The sequence below is a fragment of the Pimephales promelas genome, chromosome 12 (assembly GCF_988280905.1).
Source record: "Pimephales promelas chromosome 12, fPimPro1.hap1.1, whole genome shotgun sequence".
Classification (NCBI taxonomy): domain Eukaryota; kingdom Metazoa; phylum Chordata; class Actinopteri; order Cypriniformes; family Leuciscidae; genus Pimephales; species Pimephales promelas.
Window position 1 is genome coordinate 16712669 of NC_142780.1, and position 20832 is coordinate 16733500.

General features: G+C 37.1%; 2 protein-coding genes across 3 annotated transcripts; both read left to right on the forward strand.

Moving 5' to 3' along the window:
- The first annotated feature begins 2608 nt into the window (after nucleotides 1–2608).
- gra (granulito) lies at nucleotides 2609–10424 on the forward strand. Of its 2 annotated transcripts, none has more exons than XM_089117566.1 (8): nucleotides 2609–2676; nucleotides 4160–4301; nucleotides 5360–5421; nucleotides 5573–5601; nucleotides 5740–5845; nucleotides 8964–9073; nucleotides 9173–9243; nucleotides 9356–10424. In XM_089117566.1, the coding sequence occupies exons 2-8, from the start codon at nucleotides 4246–4248 to the stop codon at nucleotides 9363–9365; spliced, it is 444 nt and encodes a 147-aa protein (XP_088973692.1). In that variant the 5' UTR covers nucleotides 2609–2676; nucleotides 4160–4245; the 3' UTR covers nucleotides 9366–10424. The 2 variants fall into 2 exon arrangements, with proteins under 2 accessions (XP_088973692.1, XP_039535594.1); XM_039679660.2 differs by having other exon boundaries at nucleotides 2626–2676; nucleotides 5360–5430.
- A 3350-nt stretch (nucleotides 10425–13774) lies between these two features.
- upp1 (uridine phosphorylase 1) lies at nucleotides 13775–19015 on the forward strand. Its single transcript, XM_039679681.2, has 8 exons — nucleotides 13775–13926; nucleotides 14071–14150; nucleotides 14547–14658; nucleotides 14748–14906; nucleotides 16398–16512; nucleotides 17584–17793; nucleotides 17893–18039; nucleotides 18257–19015. Exons 2-8 carry the CDS (start codon nucleotides 14113–14115, stop codon nucleotides 18403–18405), a joined length of 930 nt encoding a protein of 309 aa, XP_039535615.1. The 5' UTR covers nucleotides 13775–13926; nucleotides 14071–14112; the 3' UTR covers nucleotides 18406–19015.
- The last annotated feature ends 1817 nt before the right edge of the window (nucleotides 19016–20832 follow it).

Below are 20832 nucleotides of genomic sequence, written 5' to 3' on the forward strand. Positions count from 1 at the left end.
TTTCTTTCTTCTAAGTGTGTTTTCTTTTTTGTGGTTGTCCACAGTGGGTTTATTATTCACGGATTGTATGGTTTAATTTGCAATCCAGTAATAATAATTAGCATTTTAATTAAGTCTGAATTATAATTTTAAAATGCCTTGATTACCAATATAATCTATAGTCTAGGGAGGGTGGTCAACTCCAACTCACTTGCCTGTTATTAGAGTTGAGCCGGATACTCGGCTGAAACGAGTATCCGGTACGGATACAGCACTTTTGTCGAGTACAAATATTATACGAGTAATACGAGTCAATATCTGTGCTCGGACAAAAAAAAGAAAAAAAAAAGTAATGTTGAAATTAGGGCTGAGCGATATATCAATATAAAGAATATATATTTTAAATGTGATATGTAATTAGAGTTTGCGCTGCACGCCTTGCTCCAAGCAAGCTGCTTAGTGCTGACCCAGAGCTCTCTGCACTGCTCCCCGCGCCCCAGTCACTCCTTTTCCACTTTGCGTGCTTGATTAAAGCATGTTATGTTATAACATGAAATAAAGTCTTTCACCTCAGCAAAACGGACTTTGTCCTGTCAGCCGTTATACTGTAACGTTAGTCGTAGCGCACACTCAATTGCACGCGCAAATGCGGCGGCGCGCGCTGGATCGCCTCACTGTATATAAAGTGCAAAAGAAACAACGAGCATGCAACACTGTTGCGTTGTAAATAACACGAAATAAAAACAAAGCAGGTATGATTTTAATTCTATTCACCAGGAGCAGTTTCAATATTTCATTAACAGTATTGTCTATTCACCAAGGTAACTGTCATGTCTATATTAACCCCTTAATGCCCCTATTTTTCTTTGTGTTATTTTTTATATTTTTTAAATGAATGTAATGGCTCATACCAACGTTGTATTGACAAAATAAATAAACCAATTAATAAATCACAATTAAAATTCCAAGGGAATAATCTGCAATTAAGATTTTTGTCATAATCATGCAGCCCTAAGGTGAAGAAACCTGTTAATTATTTATTCATTTGATTTTGCAAATGTTCATGTTTCAATAAAACTACTTGTGACATGTCATATTTGGCTTTGACTGAACATTTGCTCTCACTTAGCAGAAAAAATATCGGGATATATTTTGTATATTGAAATTCAGCCTAAATATATTGGGATATGACTATTGGTCCATATCACCCAGCCCTAGTTGAGATGAAAACTCTTGTTCGTTACATTTTACTTCATATTTGCAACCACATGTGTTGTATTCATTGTTGCAAAACTTGTTCTGTAGTTCGTTGTTATCGTGATCAAAACCATTGATCTGAAGCTCAATGCTGATGCTGTCATGTAAATAGTTTTATTATCAGCAATAAATATAACAATTTCTGATCAACCCATATCAATTGCATGCTTAAAATAACATACCGGTTAAAGCCCCACCCATTTTAAGACTACCCGACCCACTTCCGGGTTTAGGCCCCGCCCAGTCCGAGTACAGATACAGATACAGATAATTCATATGGTTATACAGATACAGATACAGATACAGATAATGCTGTACTCGCTCATCCCTACCTGTTATTAACAAGGAATCCTGAACACAGAGACTGCATCTGAAAGCACTCACTCTCTTAGTTTGTTCCTATAGGGGTAGCCAAGTAATTTTTATAGCGCTAAAAAAGTAGTATGAATGTAACCCAACTGTCATATGACCTATCGTATATATATATACGGGGGATAGCCTTCCAGGATAAGGGTTGGCTAGTGCTACCCCTGATCTATCCACATTTTTTTAACACAAGATCAGATACAGTCATTTTTACCTTGAGATGTGCAAGGTGCTTCCAGTTATTTGCTGTTCAAAATAAGTCCATTGCAGTGCTCAATACAGCAAAATAGTATTTGCAGTCATATTTGAACTCACTGTAGTGCAAATAGTTTCACTATTTAAGGCATTTTGTTGTTCTTAGTTTAGTAGCTAATCATGGGTCTAAAAGGGTTCACAGGAAATAGTTTAATTTTGTGGATAGGAAAAGATCTGGTTCCATCTAAATCAAACCCATTTATAAAGCTTTATTGTATGGCAACAGCTAAGCTACATATTGTATAATTATATATGTATTATTATTCCATGTTTCAATGGTTGTCTCACAACATTTGTTGACGTGATAAAGTAAATTTAAAGAACATTTTTAGAAAAACCATGGACTAATGTTCTGATTTTTGCATGCAGCCTATAAAATGTTTTAATGCCATACTGATCATGCATTATTTCACATTATTACTGTGACTAATAATGTGAAATAATTTAAAATGCACATAACTAGATTTCTGTAGGCATACCATGCAACATCAAGTATCACAACATCAATTGTCTATTTTAAGCAACTGAATCAGTATTTAATGAATTATGTATATGCCTATTTATATGTATAATGACATATGTATTCATGATATATGATAATATATATGATATATATATTCATTTTGCCTTACAAACTGTAGCTCATTGTCATGGGGCCATTTTTCCAGGTAATTCAAACAGCAGCTGACAGCAATTTTAACAGCAATCAGTCAAATACAACCCGGCTTGTCATACTCATATAATGAAAAAGAAGAGGCCACTAGAGGGAACTGCAGCACAGCGGATCCTGTAAAAAACAATTTAAAAAGAAAAAGAAAGGTAATGAAAAATGTGTATGTGGTTAGTAATAATTTTGAAGTAAGAGTTTGGGACAACATCATGCATGAAAAGGGTGCAAAAATCACGTAATAGCCTACATTAAAGACAATGGTCATGTTGTCACATGTAGGGTGCAACCAAAAAGCCATAAATTATAGGAGTTAAATTGAGAGATTTAATTTTTTATTTATTTTTTTTACGCAAAGTACGTGCTAGGCCTATGTACATCAATGTGATTTCTATTGTCTGTTATTGACAGAAGAGTTTCAGGAAACAAGTGCACAAGCAACAGGTTGGTATTGAGGTCATGTTATTAGGTCACAATGGCCAGTGCAAAGGTTTTGTGCATAGTCAAGTAAACCTAAAGCAAAGGTCTGGGTGAGAAGTTGGTGCACAGGTGAAAAGGGGAAACAATAAGCCTTTGTTTCTGAAAACTAGTTAGAAAAGTTTGTTCAGCAAGTTGGCAGTCAAAGCCTTGGGCTTCCAACTAAACAAACTGGCAACACTATTAAAGAAGTTAAGTGACTTGAACAACACACCATGGAACCTGTGTTTTTTGGGCTCGAGTTCACAAGTTCACCAGACCAAGAAGCTTAGTCTACTAGTTCAATTAAAGGAGTAGTTCACTTTAAAAAAAAAAAAACTTTTGCTGATAATTTACTCACCCTCATGTCATCCAAGATGTCCATGTCTTTCATTCTTTAGTCGAAAAGAAGATTTTTGATAAAAACGTTCCAGGATTTTCTCCATATAATGGACTTCATTGGGAACCAAACGGTTCAAGGTCCAAATGAATCAGCTTCAGAGGGCTTTAAACGACACCAGGCGATGAATACGGGTCTTATCTAGCTTTAAGTTTAAGTTTTATAAGCACAAATGCTCGCCTTGCTCTGTTCTGTGATGAGCGTTCGTGACTCCTCAAACTCGTTCATCAAAATGAACAAATCTTTTTTTTCGAGTCATGACTCGAAGGGTCCTAGATAAGACCCTTGTTCATCGTCTGGTGTTGTTTAAAGCCCTTTAAAGCTGTACTGAAACTCATTTTGACCTTGAACCGTTTGGTTCCCATTGAAGTCTATTGGGCTATATGGAGAAAATCCATGAATGTTTTCATCAAAAACCTTAATTTCAACTGAAGAAAGAATGATGTGGACATCTTGGATGACATGGGGGTGAGTATTATCAGCAAAAGTTTTTTCAAAAGTGAACTACTTTACGTGAAACTTGCCTTTTACCTGTCTGAATGCTTAAACCTCACGACCAAATCATAACTCAAAGCCTTTCGAGGATTAATGTACCTATATCAGTGGGTGTAGCTACTAAATGATTTTTATGCATCATTGCATCTTTTTTTTTTTTTTTGGGCCGACCAAAGTATTATTTAATTTATTTATTTTAATTATTATTTTGCAAAACTCGCTGACAATCAAAGATATGGATAATCACTGTAATTATTATTTTTTAATATTATTATTTTATGTAGCCTATGTGATGTTGGGTGAGTTCAGAGTGATAATGAACGCACAGACGTCCAGAGTCACGAGCTCAGGGGAATGAATTTGTTTGGAAATGACAGAGACAGACAGCGCGGTGACTGAGGCTGGACGCTACAGTGAGAACAACATGTAAGTTGCCAGTATTATATTTGCTCGTTTATTTTTGACTGATTGTGTTGTGACATTCTTTTATATTTTTGTCTATCGTAAAGACGATATGTGGAGAGAAAAAAATGTGATTATCAAGGGAAAAGTTCGCTGTCATGGTGGCTAGCAGCTAGCAGCACCGTTGATGCCGATTGAGTCAGATGAAGTTCACGCCACCTTTATTTTTTTAATATTTTACACTTATGTCGGTTTTATTTAACAACGGTATGCCCCGTTCCAGTTTTTACAGTTCTGCAGGACACTTCGATTGTTTTTTTTTTAAAAAGTATTTTTTCATGACTTATCGTCGTGTGAAATATTAAAACCTAATTAAAACTGAATAACATTAAAGGTGTGGATTTGCGTTTGGTAGCTTATCTATCAATATGTAGAGTAATCTATCCTCATAACTTTTCCAAGGGGTTTTGTATTTGCATTCAAAATGCAGCAACAGATCTGAATACATCACCTTGTACTAACGTTAGTTAGATTGGTGACTAACGTTATCTGACTGCCTCAGTTGTAATCCCTATGGTTTTAATGCACTGGACAGGTTAATTGTCTGAATCAAGATAATACCCAATTAAACAGTGATTACAGAAGCCAAGAAAACAGCTAGTGATCTACAAATAACCATTATGGGCATCTTGAAAGTTGCATTTATAGGCTAGCCTAAACAATAAATGAATGTAATCCTAATAGCATGTTAACCGATTTAATTAACTTGATTAAAGTATGAAAGTCAAGGGCATGAAAATGATATTCTGATAAAATCATATACCTATTTATGAGCTTCTTTTTTCAGTTTTACTCAGACTTGATCCGTATCTTTGTGGGAAGTAATCTTACATTTGAGTTATTAAGTAAAACTTTAATACTATAATGTTTTTAGACAAAAATTTGACGGATTATATCTCGCCCATCCATGTGGAGTTTGTGGAGCATCCAGATTTGACTTGTCAATGGAAATTGATGAAAATGCAAATGAAAACACATGCATGTTTGTCACACATTAATATGCTGAAATATTTGTCCTTTAGCAGAAGAATGGACAAGAGGATTGTAAAAAATCTGGAACCAGCAAGACCACTGCGCCGTCAAGGTTTAAAATGTGAATGTTCTCACTAAGTTTTATTCTTAAAAATACAAAACACTGTGTCACTGTTTCATTTGATGCAAATTTTGATTTCTTATGTATCGTTTTCTGTGTGTATTGGTGTGTTTGTATGCTTCTTTCGATATATCGCTTATAGTGCCTCAAAGCTGTGCTGAGATTAAGCCAGTAAGTCCAATTTTATTATCCTAAGATAATATCGATGTTTTGGATTTTAATTGTAGCTGCTGGCCTCTTCTTTTCTTATCTAATTACTCTGAAAGAGTGTATTTTTTTCTGTCAGATAACTGTTTTTCCTGTTGACAGGACAACATTATTAAAGTGGAGCATTTCTATGAAATCCTGCATCTTCAAAGTCCTCAACCAAAGAAGAAAGTCACGTGTCCACCTCAATGCACTCTTCAAAATAAAGGTGCTCTTTTTGGTATTTATGGTCCAATGGAAAAATGTCACTGCTATGGAGCCTTTTAATTGCACAGAAAGTTATTTTTAGATCATTTAAAATCTATGTCACCAGTGTTGGGAAAGTTCACTTTCTACATGAACCAAAGTTCAGTTCACCAATTTTAAAATGAACTAGTTCAGTTCATAATTCATACTTCACAATTTTGAACTAAGTTCACAAGTTCCAAAAATGAACTAGTTCATAGTTCATGTTGCTGCAAGCTATTTTTTAAACATTTTTATTATTATTATTATTATCATTATTGCCACAGCCCATATACAACCACAGACAGCAATTGTTTTATCGGCGTGCAAAGTTTGCACAGAAATGTACGATTTTTCTCATCCTCATCGACCTTGTCATAAAACTCATTTAAATGATCATTCATACGACGTCTTCTTGTCTTGATGACGCATGCGGCGGTGCGTCCGACACTGGTGTCTTGTGTTGCCAGATATTAACATATTAAGGCCTGTGTACAATGTGTTTTAGCCGGGTTTTCCTCTGGAAGGCTCTATAGAAGTCTGGCACCCAATTGAACGAAGTTAAACTGAGACAGCATGAATTCACAGACACCAAAATCAACGAGTTCACAGTACTGTTCATCAGGCAGTAATACAGTACGTTCTGTTCACATTTGCCCAAAATATGAATGAGTGCATGAATCAATGCATGCGTTCAGGCACAACACTGTATGCCACACTATTTTAAAAACCATTTAAATTAATGAAAGGTTATTTGAAAACCCAAGCATCAATAAGGGCTTTCACACTGGGTAGTTATAGGAACTATCCACCAGAGCAGGGCAGAGAACTAAATATTCCACTGAGGCCATTTTCCTTGTTGCATTTGCTCCGCCAGTTGGAAATCTGAAATGATGTAAACTGACTGACTGAGATGTCATTCAAGGCTGACATTCTACAACTAGTGTAAAGGGGAGTACCTGGACTTACAGTCCTTCTGTCACTGTTTTCCATGTTCTTGGAGTTAGTTTGTGAACTAAGTAGTTTGCAAACTGTGTTTACACTAGAGAGTGACATGGGAGTGGATTTTCAAACCTGTCTTGTCCCAATCCCGGAAGAATGACTCCTATTCCCTCCCACTCCCTCACACTCCCGTATTGTGTTTTTATTTTCCGGAATCTGTCAGTTAAAAATAACTAAAACTGGGTGGTTTAGATGACACGTGCACTCGCAAGGTCTCTCGCTCACTTTCTCTCTCTGCCTTGTGTGCGTGTGCGTGCGCTTGGCGGTTTGAAGCACAATCTCTGTCTTGCGTGCACGCTCGCCCTAGATTCCGGGAGAATTGAACTAATTTGCGGCATAGCTACTCGATCACGAGTGGCTCAACAGGTAGATGTATAGAAAAACTCATCTTCCAGGCATTTGACCGGCCAGGTTGACACTTCAGCATGAGAAATCGGGGGTGTGGCTTGGCGTGTGAGCGTTTGAAACCAATCAAATGCGGGTGTCTCACGGCCAATATGCATGAGAGTTGACAGCTATATTACAGCCACTAACTGGTACAGGTGTGTGGAGCACGTCATTCACTTTACCAGCCACACCAATGCAAACAGGAGAGCATAAAGAGACGTGGCAAATATAATTTAGTTCAAAATATTTATAGAAACTATATATTTGTGTATAAAGTTGGGTATCATAGTTTCATTACGATTCCTGGTTCCGCCCACTCCCACTGACATTTTTTTTCTCTCCCGTCCCAATCCCGTGATACATAGTGATTTTGTTTCCGATGACCCGCGGGATTCCCGAAAAAATGCCAGCCTCTCGTTTACACATCTTTTTAAAGGTGTCAGATCCCAGTGTTTTGTATAGTATGCGTTTGGCCAATCAGTGTGTACTTGCGTGACGGCAGGGGCGTAGAATTTAGTAGGGACGCTAGGGACGTGTCCCTACCAATATCCAGTGACTCTGATATATCCCTGGCAATAATTTCAAACAAAACATAAGCCCCTTTCACACAGAGATTCCGGAAAATACATGGATAATGTGACCCGCCATTTGTCCCGGGATTGTTTGATTTCGGTTTATTGACACTGCCGGTGATTTGCCGGAATCTGTGAGTGCGTTCACACACAACTCGAAAAGATCCCGTAAAGACACATGACGTCAGGATGAGACGTGTAACGTACGTGTCAAAAAATGTACACGCGCATACCGTTCCACAAAACTGGTGAATGATCTCAGCTTCACCACAGATAGTGAGGAGCTCTTGGCCTTTTGCAGACATTTGTTCGTCCTTTCTTTGTTGATGACGAACACAAACTTTCTTCTAAGAGCAACAGAGTCGCACGATGGCACGAGCGTCATCACTATGACACACCCCTTACGGGATTGGTCCTTTCTTTTGTTCACACAGCGCGCGTTCCAGGACTGACCCCAACCGGCATCGATGCCGGTATCAATCCCGGGTTGTGTTTGCATTCACACAGAAAGGTTTCTGGCAATTTCCCGGGGTCAACGCGCCGTGTAAAAGGGGCTAATATTAACATATTGATTTCCCTGTTCCCACCAATTTCAAAATCAAATCTATGCCACTATTTTGCTGGGATGAATCCTACTCTGAAGTTGGATCTGATTGAGTCCAATGAGTGGAGCTTTCATCTAGGTCCTCCTCGCTAGACGTCCAGCGAGGAGGAGCAAATGCAATTTGGGTCTAATGGGTGGAGCTAGAATATCCAACCAGACCCTAACCCTATTCACTACTCTATCCCTCCACCACATTAGATGTCCAGAGAGGTGGAGCTGGACGTCATTTGACTCAGCAGCGAGTACCTCTTGAAAGGCGTTCATATAACCTATATTGTTCTCAGTTCCTATGGGGTGAACAAACCAAAAAACTGGTACTTCTGCCAATTGTTAAAATAACTATGAAACCGTTCCTCTGGTGCAAAAGCCTTTTGGAGCCTTTATTTTTAATAGTGTAAACTTTACAGAAGTATTAGGGAGATGACTATATCTGGAATTAGAAGTAAAACAGTGGGATGATAATATAGAGTACAGGTTCATTTTATTAAAGTAGACCTAATAATACTTTTTTTTTATTATTATTATTTTTACTGTAGCTGAAAGAATTTGCTACACTCGGGACTTCCTCATCAAGATGGCAAGTTGTCCAATAGCTAAGAAGAAACCTGAGTTTTTACCAGAACATCCAATCGTTTTGGAGAATGGAGTGAGTTATCCACAGATTTTATTTGATTTTTATAGGTGTGTGTTTGATAATAAAAATGCATAGCACAACTTCCGATTATCATCTTTTTACCCAATCTAGAGGTCCAATGCCATGCCCAGATACTTTATCACCAACTACAATGATAACAACAACCGCAACGACGAGGACTTGTAAGTGCATTCATCAAACTAATATCACAACCAATGCAAGAGTTGAACTGCATATTAACGGTTTCACTTAGGGGATGATTAACAGTTTATCTATGTACATTTCTTTACACAGGGCTGCCTAATGTGGAATTTCTTAGTCTTTTTATACAATGGTCTAAAACTGCACTGCACATGTGGGCCAAAGTGGAAAGTGTTAAAAAAAATGATTATCACAAGTTAATTTAATAACTTTCATTGTTATAAAAGGTAAAACCACCTGAGGTTGTCCTTGAATTCTTGAACACATTTGTATTCTATGTAGGTGTTGCAATGCTTGTTCCTAACTAGTCCACAGTACAGTGTTAAATGATACTACTAACAGGACTGATGCCTTGATCCTTGTAAAAGATTCCACATCCTAATTTGTTGTTTTAAACTCACTCTTTGTCCTTTCTTTGACCATAGTTTTTCATTTTACCTTATCATCAGACGGTGGTGATGTCGAACTCAGGCTTTTGATCCTTGCCTAATGTAGGTTGTGTGTGTTACTAGTCTAGTTTCATGATCTGCTGTGTGGAAATTTAATTATTGTGGGGATTTGGACTTGAAGTGTTTAAGATTGAAGTGAAGTGCTCTTAAAATTATATAGACTTCTAGCGAGTTCATACGTCAGATTGGGAATGTGTTCACTTTGCTTAATTGTATTAACACTGGACATTATGGCAAGTAAAACAGAACTGCCACTATCTTTTGACAATTATTGAGCCTGTGGATGGGTAATGATAAGCTTTTGTTTAAGGTGCAATAAGTTATCCCCCCCCCCCCCCCCCCCCAAAGCATAACACTGAAAATAGATCTCTTTTGTTTACATATGCCAATGTTTGAAATTTATTTAACTAATTTCTGTAAAGTGTATTAGAACACAGAATAATAAGTGTTTGTTACAGTACTGTAGCCCTTTCAGTATTATAATATTGTCTTATTAGGGGTTGCTAAAAATAGTTAAAAAACAACAACCACTCTGGATCTTATGCAAGGATCCCCCCACCCATGATTTGCACATCTGGGCAGAGGCAATATTTGTTTTTGTTTTTTGTATCTCACTGTAATTTGTTGACTCATTGTCTTAGAAATTGGATTTGAGATTGGATTTATTCCACTAAATTCATTACATTCAATAAAAGAACATGTTTTAGTTGCTCTTCTGCTTTGTTTTATTGAATTCGTTGCATTTTATATATACTGTGTGTGTGTGTGTGTGTATATATTCGTGCTCAGAATTAATGGTACCCTTGGTAAATACTCCCATTTTATTCAGAAAATTGCCAAAACGAACCTTAAATTTAAGTAAAAGAATTGAAAGTGGGAGGGAAAATCACATATTGAAGTAAATGTTTTTCTCCAAAACACGTTGGCCACAATTATTTGCACCCTTTTATTAATACTTTTTCCAATGTCCTTTTGCCAAGAAGATAACAGTTTTCTCCTATAATGTCTGATGAGTTTGGAGAACATCTGATAAGAGATCAGAGACCATTCCTCCATACAGAAACTCTCCTGATGATACCCAGATCCATGTTGGTGCTTCTTCTGTCCAGTTCACCCCACTCATCAGGTCAGGGAACCAGTAGCACCTCATTGCAGTACATGAGATCCAGGGGGTAGAGTTGGCTCCAGATCTAAGGGGTGGAGATGGGTAGGATTAGGGGTGGGGTTATGGATCAGGGGGTGGATTTAGGTATATGTAAGGTGGATTTTGGATTTTGGATTTCTGGATTTTGTGTTCTGCTGTGAGGACCATCTCCAGCGAATTGGGACCGTCATGGCAGAAGCTTAATTTTGTGCTCCGTAACAAATTTTTGTGTTGATTTTGATGTTTGTTTTGGACCGTTGTCCTGATGGAAGGTCCAACCATGGACCATTATAAGATTTCTGAAGAAATCAGGTTTTAATTTTTTTTATCTGTTGATATTTGATAGAATCCACAATGCCATCTGAACATGAAGTCCAGAACCTCCAGCAGAAAAATATGCCCACAACATGAAAGATCCAACTGTTTATTAAATTGTACACATGGGGTACTTTTTATTGTGTGCACCAAACCCATCTGGCAGGTTTGCTGCCAAAAAGCTCTTTTTATTTATTTTTTGTTTCATCTGACCACAGAACCCTGTCCCGTTTGAAGTTCCGGTCATGAATTTGCTGAAGTTTGTTCTTGGATGAGCGAGGAAGATTTTTCTTGAAACCCTCCCAAACAACATGTGGTGATTTAGGAGTTGTTTGATTTTTTTTTATTTTTTTTTTTATAGACTTTCTGACCCCAAGAATCAACTAATCTCTGTATTTCACCATCTATGATCCTTGAAGAGTCTTTGGCCACTCAAACTTTCCTTCAGTCCTCAACGTGCATTAAGGGAATATGAACACACGGCCTGTTCCTGGCAAATTATGGAATTTGGCCTTTGTGTTTCCTCATATTGAGTCATGGTTGGACAATTTCATGTTCCTAGTCCTCCTGGTATGATAAAAAAGGTAAACATTTTATGGGAATATATTTCAGAGATATTTTACTCGTAAAAAATTCAAATAATTGTGGCCAAAGTGTTTTGGAGAAAAACATTTATTCCATATTGTGATTAAATCCCCCCCACTTTCAATTCTTCAATTTAAGGTTAGTTTTTTGGCAAGTTTTTAAATGAAAGATCAAAAGGAAAAATGATGAAGATTTATTTTTTACGGACAGTTTTGATCATATTTACCAGATTAATTCTGAATATGTATCTATATGTGTGTGTATATGAAGAGTTCAGATGCAAAAGCCTCTAAATGCCATTTGAAATGTTCTTCTTTAATGATGATTTTTATCAAACTTGTATATTTATGTTCCGTAATTTCACTTAAATAACAATTAATAGGTAATTATCATTGCCATTTAAGTGAAATTACTGAACTTAAATATACAAGTTTGATAAAAATCATCATTAAAGAAGAAAATTTCAAATGGCATTTAGAGGCTTTTGCATCTGAACTCTTCATATATTGTTTGTAATTTATTTCTTTGATGCAAAGCTGAAGTTTCAGCATCATTACTTCAGTCTTCAGTGTCACATGATCATTCAGAAATCATTCTAATATGCTGAACTATTTATTATCAATGTTGGAAACAGTTGTGCTGCTTAATATTTTTTGGAATGTGGTAACACCTGTGAATAAAAAGTAAAAACGTTTAGCATTTATTCAAAATAGTAGTCTTTATCATTTTTTTTTTATCAATTTAACATATCATTGCTAAATTAGTCTTAATTTCTTTAAAATGTAACTAACCTTAAACTTTTGAATGGTAGTGTATAGTTACAAAAGTTTTTTTTTTTCTAAATAAATACTGTTCTATTTTTTTTACTTTTTATTAAAATTAGCATATTAGAATGATTTCTGGAGGATTGTGTGACCGTTAAGACTGGTTTAATGATGCTGATCACAGAAATAAATTATAAACTATATTAAAATAGAAAACCATTTGTTTAAATTGTAATATTTCACATTATTTATTTTTTCCTCTGTATTTTGATTAAATAAATGCAGGCTTGATGAGCAAAGGAGACTCCTTTCAAAAGCATTAAATAAAAAATGTGTGCTATTGTTCAAAATTATTAAAAGTTAGTGAAAAACATCTATAGTTAATGTAATGTGATTTCAGGTAAATTAAGCAACTTCTGTAATTAAAAAGTAGCCCCATGTTATGACATCAGTGGCGTCAGTATCCAGCCGATCTAGCCCTTATCCTGTTCGTTGCTAATGCTATGAAGTATGGCAAGCCATTTTATAATTTAACAGCTAGACTCTGGCTCAACTCCGGTTCAAGATATCTTTAATTCACTTCAATTCAAGATATCTACATGTTCCATTTCAGATATCTTAAATTAAGTTTTGACTAGGCGAAATGACGTTGTAGATCTGTAACTGGGATTATGGCTAAAGTCAAAATGGTGTTGTGTAGATAACTCAAACTGGAGTTAGGGATAGTAATTGAATTGTAGATATCTATTATCAAGTTATAGATATCTTGAAATGAATTTTGATTAGAGATATCTGAAATTAGAGATATCTGCCTAGTTAAAATTAGAGCATATTAGGGGGTGGTGATGGCTCAGTGGATAAGACACATGCCTTTGGTGTGAGCGACCCCGGTTTGAATCCATGTGAGACACCAATGTGTCCCTGAGCAAGAAACTTAACCCATAATTGCTCCAGAAGCGTGCGACCTCTGACATATATAGCAATTGTAAGTCGCTTTGGATTAAAGCTAAATGAATAAATGTCAATGTACTGTAAAAGTAGTTTTGACTAGGCGAAATGACCAAGGTAATCCATCGACCGGAAGTTGAAGCCTCTCGGGAGCTGTTATCTTGTAGCAGAACTTCACTTGCGTTAGCATTCCCATTAATAGTGAAACTTAGCTTTTAAATGCTAAAATGGCTTGCCATAAAATGAAGGACTTTTCAACTGCCAAATCCGTTGCCTCATCTAGCTCATCCTGCCGCAGGAGGCGGGGCTTGTGGGGAAAAAAAACCCCACTATTCTCGTGCGGTGGCATCACGTACACCAGCGGCACAGCCGGATGTTTTACAGCAACCGCAACTGACAGAAATCGGTATTTTAAGTGACCTTCTCGGTCGACACAGGACGCGTTATAAACATCTCACGGTAACGAACACTGAGCTTCATTGAGAGACTCTATTCTTTAAGGAGTGGTGTTTTAGTCCATTTTATTGCTCGACAAAGTTAATTCTGCATAGATTTAACTTGACGTGAGTTGTCATAACGAGACGATTTTTTTACGTGGAAAAGTGTTGGAAACCTGTGGGTGTCCATCTCAGGAGAAAACTGAAAATGCCGCTGGATGAAGAGAAGAATGGAGCATGCGATAGGTACGAATGAATAACGTGTTAGTGTATTCATTTATGTCATTATTCTTTATTATATGTGCATGGGCTTTCAGCCCTTCCGTTTGATATGCCCTTGAATGATTTATGTAAATATTACATATTTACGCAACAAAGCATCACTGAATAAATGACAGATTTAATTCACTGGGCACAAATGTTTCGTTTAAATTAATTCCGTTTTATGAGAAGTGATACAAAACGGAAATTATGTTCTTCACCTCGCTCTTCTCACGAGTCACGACCCCTGGGTTATAGTCCTCCCGACTGACTGTTGTTGTTGGTATGGTGTTTTATTAAAATGTAACTTTAAACCGTTGTACATAACATGAGCTATGCTGTGTCACACCTGACTGTCAAACTTGGATTTCCCCTGAATAGGTCAATATATGTGAACAATCCCCATTTAGACTCCATGACAGATGACATCCTTTACCATTTTAACCTGGGAACATCCACTCACGACTTGGCAGCGATGTTTGGAGATGTCAAAGTAAACTTTATTTCCTTTTCACTCTAAAATATAACACCTTCAGAATGATCTGGGTCTGTCTATTCACTTGGTTGGACTTTTTGTCTCAGTTTGTGTGTGTAGGGGGAAGTCCATGGAGGATGAAGTCTTTCACTGAATACATTGCCAAAGAACTGGGGCTTTCAGACCCCAACACAGAATATCCAAATATATGTGCAGGAACCGATCGCTACGCAATGTACAAAGTTGGACCTGTGCTGTCTGTCAGTGTGAGTGAACTCAAACTCATCCATATGCAATGAAAATAAAAAAATTCTGTCATTAATTACTCAACGTCATGTCATTTCAAACCTGTAAGACTCATTCATCTTTGGAACAATCATAGAGAGATCGTAAAACTAATCCACATTGATTGAGTGGCTTAGTCCAAATTTTCTGAAGAGACATGATTGCTTTATATGATAAACAGATGGAATTTAGGCTTTTTATATAACTATTCACCAACTCACATCAGTTATGATAAACGGAAGCTCAAGCATGTTCGCTTGTCGTGAGAGAACCAATGAGGTTAATTCCTGTATTGTGCTGCACGTTTGAGCTCCCTCAAGAACCAATTAAGTTTGTTCTTGCATGTCAAGCAGATTCGGTTGAGCTTCTGTTTATGTTCGCTGATCAGTGTTTACTATTTAAATGTGAATAAAAGCCTAAATTAAATCTGTTCATCATATAAAGCGATCGTGTCTCTTCCGAAAATTTGGACTAAACGCTCAGTTCATATGGATTAGTTTTACGCTCTCTTTATGAACTTTTTGAAGTCAAAATGTCAGTTGCGTAGCTGTCTATGGAGGGACTGAAAGACTTCTCAGATTTCATCAAAAAGATCTTCATTTGTGTTCTGAAGATGATAACGTGAAATGTGATGATGATAAGAAATGTTTCTTGAGCACCAACTCATATGAGAATGATTTCTGAAGGATGAAACTAAGTATGTTTACATGCACTCATTTTATTGGGAATGAATGTTCACAAGATCATTTTGAACCTGACTGAGAAATCACATTCAGGTGTTTGCATGCTTAAAGGAGTAGTTCACTTTAAAAAAAAAAAAAAAACTTTTGCTGATAATGTACTCACCCCCATGTCATCCAAGATGTCCATGTCATTCTTTCTTCAGTCGAAAAGAAGGTTTTTGATGAAAACATTCCAGGATTTTTCTCCATGTAATGGACTTAAATGGGAACCAAACGATTCAAGGTCCAAAAAACAGTTTCAGTGCAAACTGCAAACTGTTCAAAGGGCTTCAAACAATTTCAGACGATGAATTAGGGTCTTATCTAGCGAAACGATTGCTCATTTGAAAAAAAAAACAACAACCAAAGTTTAAGTTTTATAAGCTCAAATGTTCACCTTGCTCTGTTCTGTGATGCGCGTTCGTGACTCTCCTGTTTGAACTCGTTCATCAAAATGAACAAATCTTTTCCAGAGTCAACTCATTCATTTCATTCATTGAATGAACCAAATGACACGAAAAAAGATTTTTCGACTGAAGAAAGAATGACATGGATATCTTGGATGACATGGGGGTGAGTAAATTATCAGCAAAAGTTTTTTTTAAAAGTGAACTACTCCTTTAATACATCATGCTACTTGCATCAGGCCATAATTAAATTTAGATCAAGCTCTGTCAGATCGATTGAGGTTTAGGTCATTGTAAATGAAGTTTGTCTGAATATTAACACTGAATATTATCTATGTTCTAGCATGGCATGGGCATCCCATCAATCTCTATAATGTTGCATGAGCTTATCAAGCTCCTGTACCATGCCCGCTGCACTGATGTCACCGTAGTGCGCATCGGAACGTCGGGTGGAATAGGTACGCTGCTTTTGCCATTGAACTGCTTAATCAAAAGGGTGTTTCCATGCTTTCAACATCAGCTCCAACCCCACCCTGGTGTTGTAAACCATGGGATTTTTGTGAATCATTTTGTGAATCAGTCTCAATTAAAGGGTTAGTTCACCCAAAAATGAAAATTAAGTCATTAATTACTCACCCCCATGCTGTACCAACCCCGTAAGACCTTCGTTCATCTTCGGAACACAAATAAAGATATTTTTGATTGAATCTGAGGGCTGGATCACTTTTCCATAGACAGCCTGAGGGACTGCCTCTTGACGGCCCAGAAAGTCATTAAAAGAAAAGGTTTAAATATTCCATGTGCCTACAGTGGCTCAACTATAATTTTATCAAGCGACGAGACTACTTTTTGTGCGAAAAAAAAAACGTAAATAACGACTTTATTCGACTTTCCATTACTTCCTTATGGGCGCATGCGCGAGAACTGAGACGAGACCGTTCTTCTTCGACTACTTTTTGTTACCGGCTGCTCACCGCTTAGGAGTTTTACCGCCCCCTACCGTATAAGATGACGTACTGATATAGCCGGAGGCGCAAAACGTTCTGTTTACAAGTAGTACGTCATCTTATACGGTAGGGGGCGGTAAAACTCCTAAGCGGTGAGCAGCCGGTAACAAAAAGTAGTCGAAGAAGAACGGTCTCGTCTCAGTTCTCGCGCATGCGCCCATAAGGAAGTAATGGAAAGTCGAATAAAGTCGTTATTTACGTTTTTTTTTCGCACAAAAAGTAGTCTCGTCGCTTGATAAAGTTATAGTTGAGCCACTGTAGGCACATGGAATATTTAAACCTTTTCTTTTAATGACTTTCTGGGCCGTCAAGAGGCAGTCCCTCAGGCTGTCTATGGAAAAGTGATCCAGCCCTCAGATTCAATCAAAAATATCTTTATTTGTGTTCCGAAGATGAACGAAGGTCTTACGGGGTTGGTACAGCATGGGGGTGAGTAATTAATGACTTAATTTTCATTTTTGGGTGAACTAACCCTTTAAGTTGTCTTTGAGCAGAGCTGTTTTTCTGTCTGTCTTTTGTCAGGTTTAAAGCCAGGGACTGTGTTGATTACCAAACAGTCGGTGGATTCTGTGTTTCAGCCTCGCCTTGAGCAGATCATCCTGGGTAAACCAGTGGTCAGGAGCACAGAACTCGACGGGGAACTTGCAGAGGAGCTGCTTCAGTGTGGCAAAGACCTTGCAGAGTTTGACACCGTCCTTGGTAACACAATGTGCACCCTTGACTTCTACGAAGGTAGAATTATTTTAAAATACACTCTTAAATATAATAGAATGTTATGATAATATTTGCACTGAGGTGTTTGCTGTATTTAAAGGCACTGTCTTTGTACAGGTCAAGCGCGGCTGGATGGGGCCTTTTGCTCGTACAGCGAAGAAGATAAACAGAGATATCTTGCCGAAGCCTATGCCGCAGGGGTTCGTAACATCGAGATGGAGTCATCTGTGTTTGCGGCCATGTGCAAACTGAGCAATCTTCGAGGTATGTCGTTTTAACACACCAGAAATAGTTAATGAGTAATACATGCTTGAGTTTGTGTTATTCAATTGCAGTTGAAATGGGTGCTAGAGGTTTATGATCTTTTATTGCAGTTAGTCTTTTTGACCTCTTGTCAGACATTTAGCCTGCTACTGTTGTTTATTGTGGATGGGTTGAGATTTGATAATACGAGCTAAGAGCTATTTTCCTGTATTTTCAGCTGCGGTTGTGTGTGTAACACTGCTGGACAGACTGCAAGGCGACCAGCTGACCAGCTCTCACGATGTCCTGAATAACTACCAGCAGCGACCTCAGGCCCTGGTCGGACATTACATCAAAAAGAAGCTGAAAGCCTCCAAGAAACGCTAGTTCACTACTAGTCAGAAAGCTTTCCAAGCAAAGCTGAAGGTAGGGAACAGTATAGTGCAGTTTTGATCTGGACAATGATTATGTCAATATATGGTGAAAAGAAAAAATGCAGCACTTATAAGTTGACCAGTTTTATAAAAAAAAATGACCAAAGAAACATAAATATCATAAAATGTTCTACGGTTCAACACACTGCAGTTACTTACAAGCTTATATAAGTTCATTCCTTGAATGCAATAGCTTCATTTACTCGTTTTGAAATGGCACATTATGTTCTTGAGGACGATTTGATTTGTCTTAAATACCGGCTATTTATTATTGTTTAAAAATGCGCTGTATTTAAAAGGGAAAGATGTATTATAAATGAGAGAGAACTAAGCAGTTTTAGCACTAGTTACTTTAGAAGAGTCCAAGAGCCTTTTTAAATAACAAACCTCTCTTGCTTATGTTTGTCACTGTATGGTTATGTTACAAACAAACTGCTTGTAAAATTCTACTGTAATGATCACAAACGTCTTAAGGAGAAATATTATGTAATATTGAAGTAATTTTGCAATGTTTAACAGGCAAAGTGTTATTTTAATTATGTCACTGAATGTTTTGTTTTACACCATTCTGAGGAAAAAAAACACAATGATTAAATAATTTAATAAATGAAAGTTGAATGAAGTTAATTTGTCTCAAATGCAAAAAATAACATTATTATGCACATCAAACTTTAGAATATTTAAAATATGAAAATGTAATACAGAGTATTAATAGAAACGTCTGACTGAGTCTTGGACTGAGTTGAAGTACAAAAATATAACATTGCTTAATTGTGACAAAACATAATTTACACCCTTTGAACATCACACAGGACAAGTAAATCTCCTTCCATCTTATCTCACAAATTAAGTTATTGTAAAAAAGCACAATAATAATTAACTTTATTTAATATAGCACCGTCTTAAAGCTACACTGTGTGATTTTTACCCCCATCTAGCGGTGAAAAGGTATATGACCATCCAGTGAATATTAGTTTCTGTTCCTCTTAATTCCGATTTCGTTTTAACTTCTACGGTGGCCAATGTAGTCCAAGATTAACATGGCTTCCAGTTCGACCTCATCCATAATTGTTAACTCAAACGTAAACGCGAAAGGCGAAGCTTGAATTAACGGGTATGTCCCTCTTTGGCTAATGTGCTTTCAAGATGGAGGGGCAACATGGCGACCGACATTAGAACGCCTTACCCGTATGTATTTTCAATGGCATATTATACACTCACGAGAATACTTTATTACTTGAATGAAATAAATATACATTAATGAGCACACATATTTTTGAAAGAACTAAGTGTTTTTAGCTAAGAATAAACTAAAAGAGTAACACAGTGTAGCTTTAACATTTCACAAAGTCATCATAAATACAACAATTAAAGCAGTGTTTCTCAACTAGCAATCTATTCCAGCATGTTTGTGTTTGATCTGTGTTAATTACAGAAATATACGACTTTGCTAGACCTACTTTTATTCTATATTTCTTTGCAAAAAACTCTCCAGAAAGTGCCATTTAATGGTTTATTTAAAAAAAAAAAAAAATCCCAGGGAGCATACCCCCGTACTCCCCTTAAGAGACTACCCTACACATAATTAAATCCAAATTTAACCCCTGTATATATATGACAAATATATATATATATATATATATATATATATATATATATATTATATACAGTATGTGTGTATATATATATATATATATATATATATATATGACAAATTCCTTTAAAAAAAGGGACGCTGCTCCAGGGCTCCATACTTGGTCCAACCCTTTTTACTATTTACATGCTTCCCCTTGATCGTGTTGTCAGCCGGCATGGAATTCATTACCATTGCTACGCTGACGACACACAACTTTATCTTCATATCACTCCCTCCGGTTCCCTCTCTGCCATCATTTCCCGCCTCACCTCCTGCCTGGAGGAGATCGGGGGATGGATGAATCAAAACTTTCTGCAGCTGAATGGCTCTAAAACAGAAGCCATCCAAATCGGAACACCTCACCACTTACGTTCGTCTCCTATCACACTTGTTTCTTTTCTTGGCAATACTATTTCTCTCCCTCCGTTACTAATATTGGGGTCAAGTTTGACCCATACCTTTCTTTTGACAATCATGTCATCTCAATCTGTAAAACCTTGTTTTTTCACCTCCGTAATATTTCCAAACTGCGTTCCTCTCTTTCCTTCTCTGCTGCAGAGAAGCTCGTCCATGCCTTTGTCTCCTCAGGGCTGGATTACTGTAATGCACTGCTGTGGGGAATCCCTGGTAGGGGGGCTCCAGTAGTGCTGCCAGGGTCCTAATGAGGGTGCGGAAACAAAAACACATTACTCCTATCCTTAAATCCCTTCACTGGCTTCCTGTTCACTTCCGCATAGAATATAA

What these genes read in the sequence shown, in the direction of transcription:
- gra (XM_039679660.2), top strand. Translation starts at nt 4,246, where the DNA reads ATGACAGAGACAGACAGCGCGGTGACTGAGGCTGGACGCTACAGTGAG. An exon ending in CGCTACAGTGAGAACAACAT is followed by an intron (nt 4,302 to 5,359) that starts GTAAGTTGCCAG and finishes TTTGTCCTTTAG; the next exon opens with CAGAAGAATGGACAAGAGGA. An exon ending in GCGCCGTCAAGGTTTAAAAT is followed by an intron (nt 5,431 to 5,572) that starts GTGAATGTTCTC and finishes TATCGCTTATAG; the next exon opens with TGCCTCAAAGCTGTGCTGAG.
- upp1 (XM_039679681.2), top strand. Translation starts at nt 14,113, where the DNA reads ATGCCGCTGGATGAAGAGAAGAATGGAGCATGCGATAG. An exon ending in GACCTGTGCTGTCTGTCAGT is followed by an intron (nt 14,907 to 16,397) that starts GTGAGTGAACTC and finishes TCTATGTTCTAG; the next exon opens with CATGGCATGGGCATCCCATC. An exon ending in CGGAACGTCGGGTGGAATAG is followed by an intron (nt 16,513 to 17,583) that starts GTACGCTGCTTT and finishes GTCTTTTGTCAG; the next exon opens with GTTTAAAGCCAGGGACTGTG.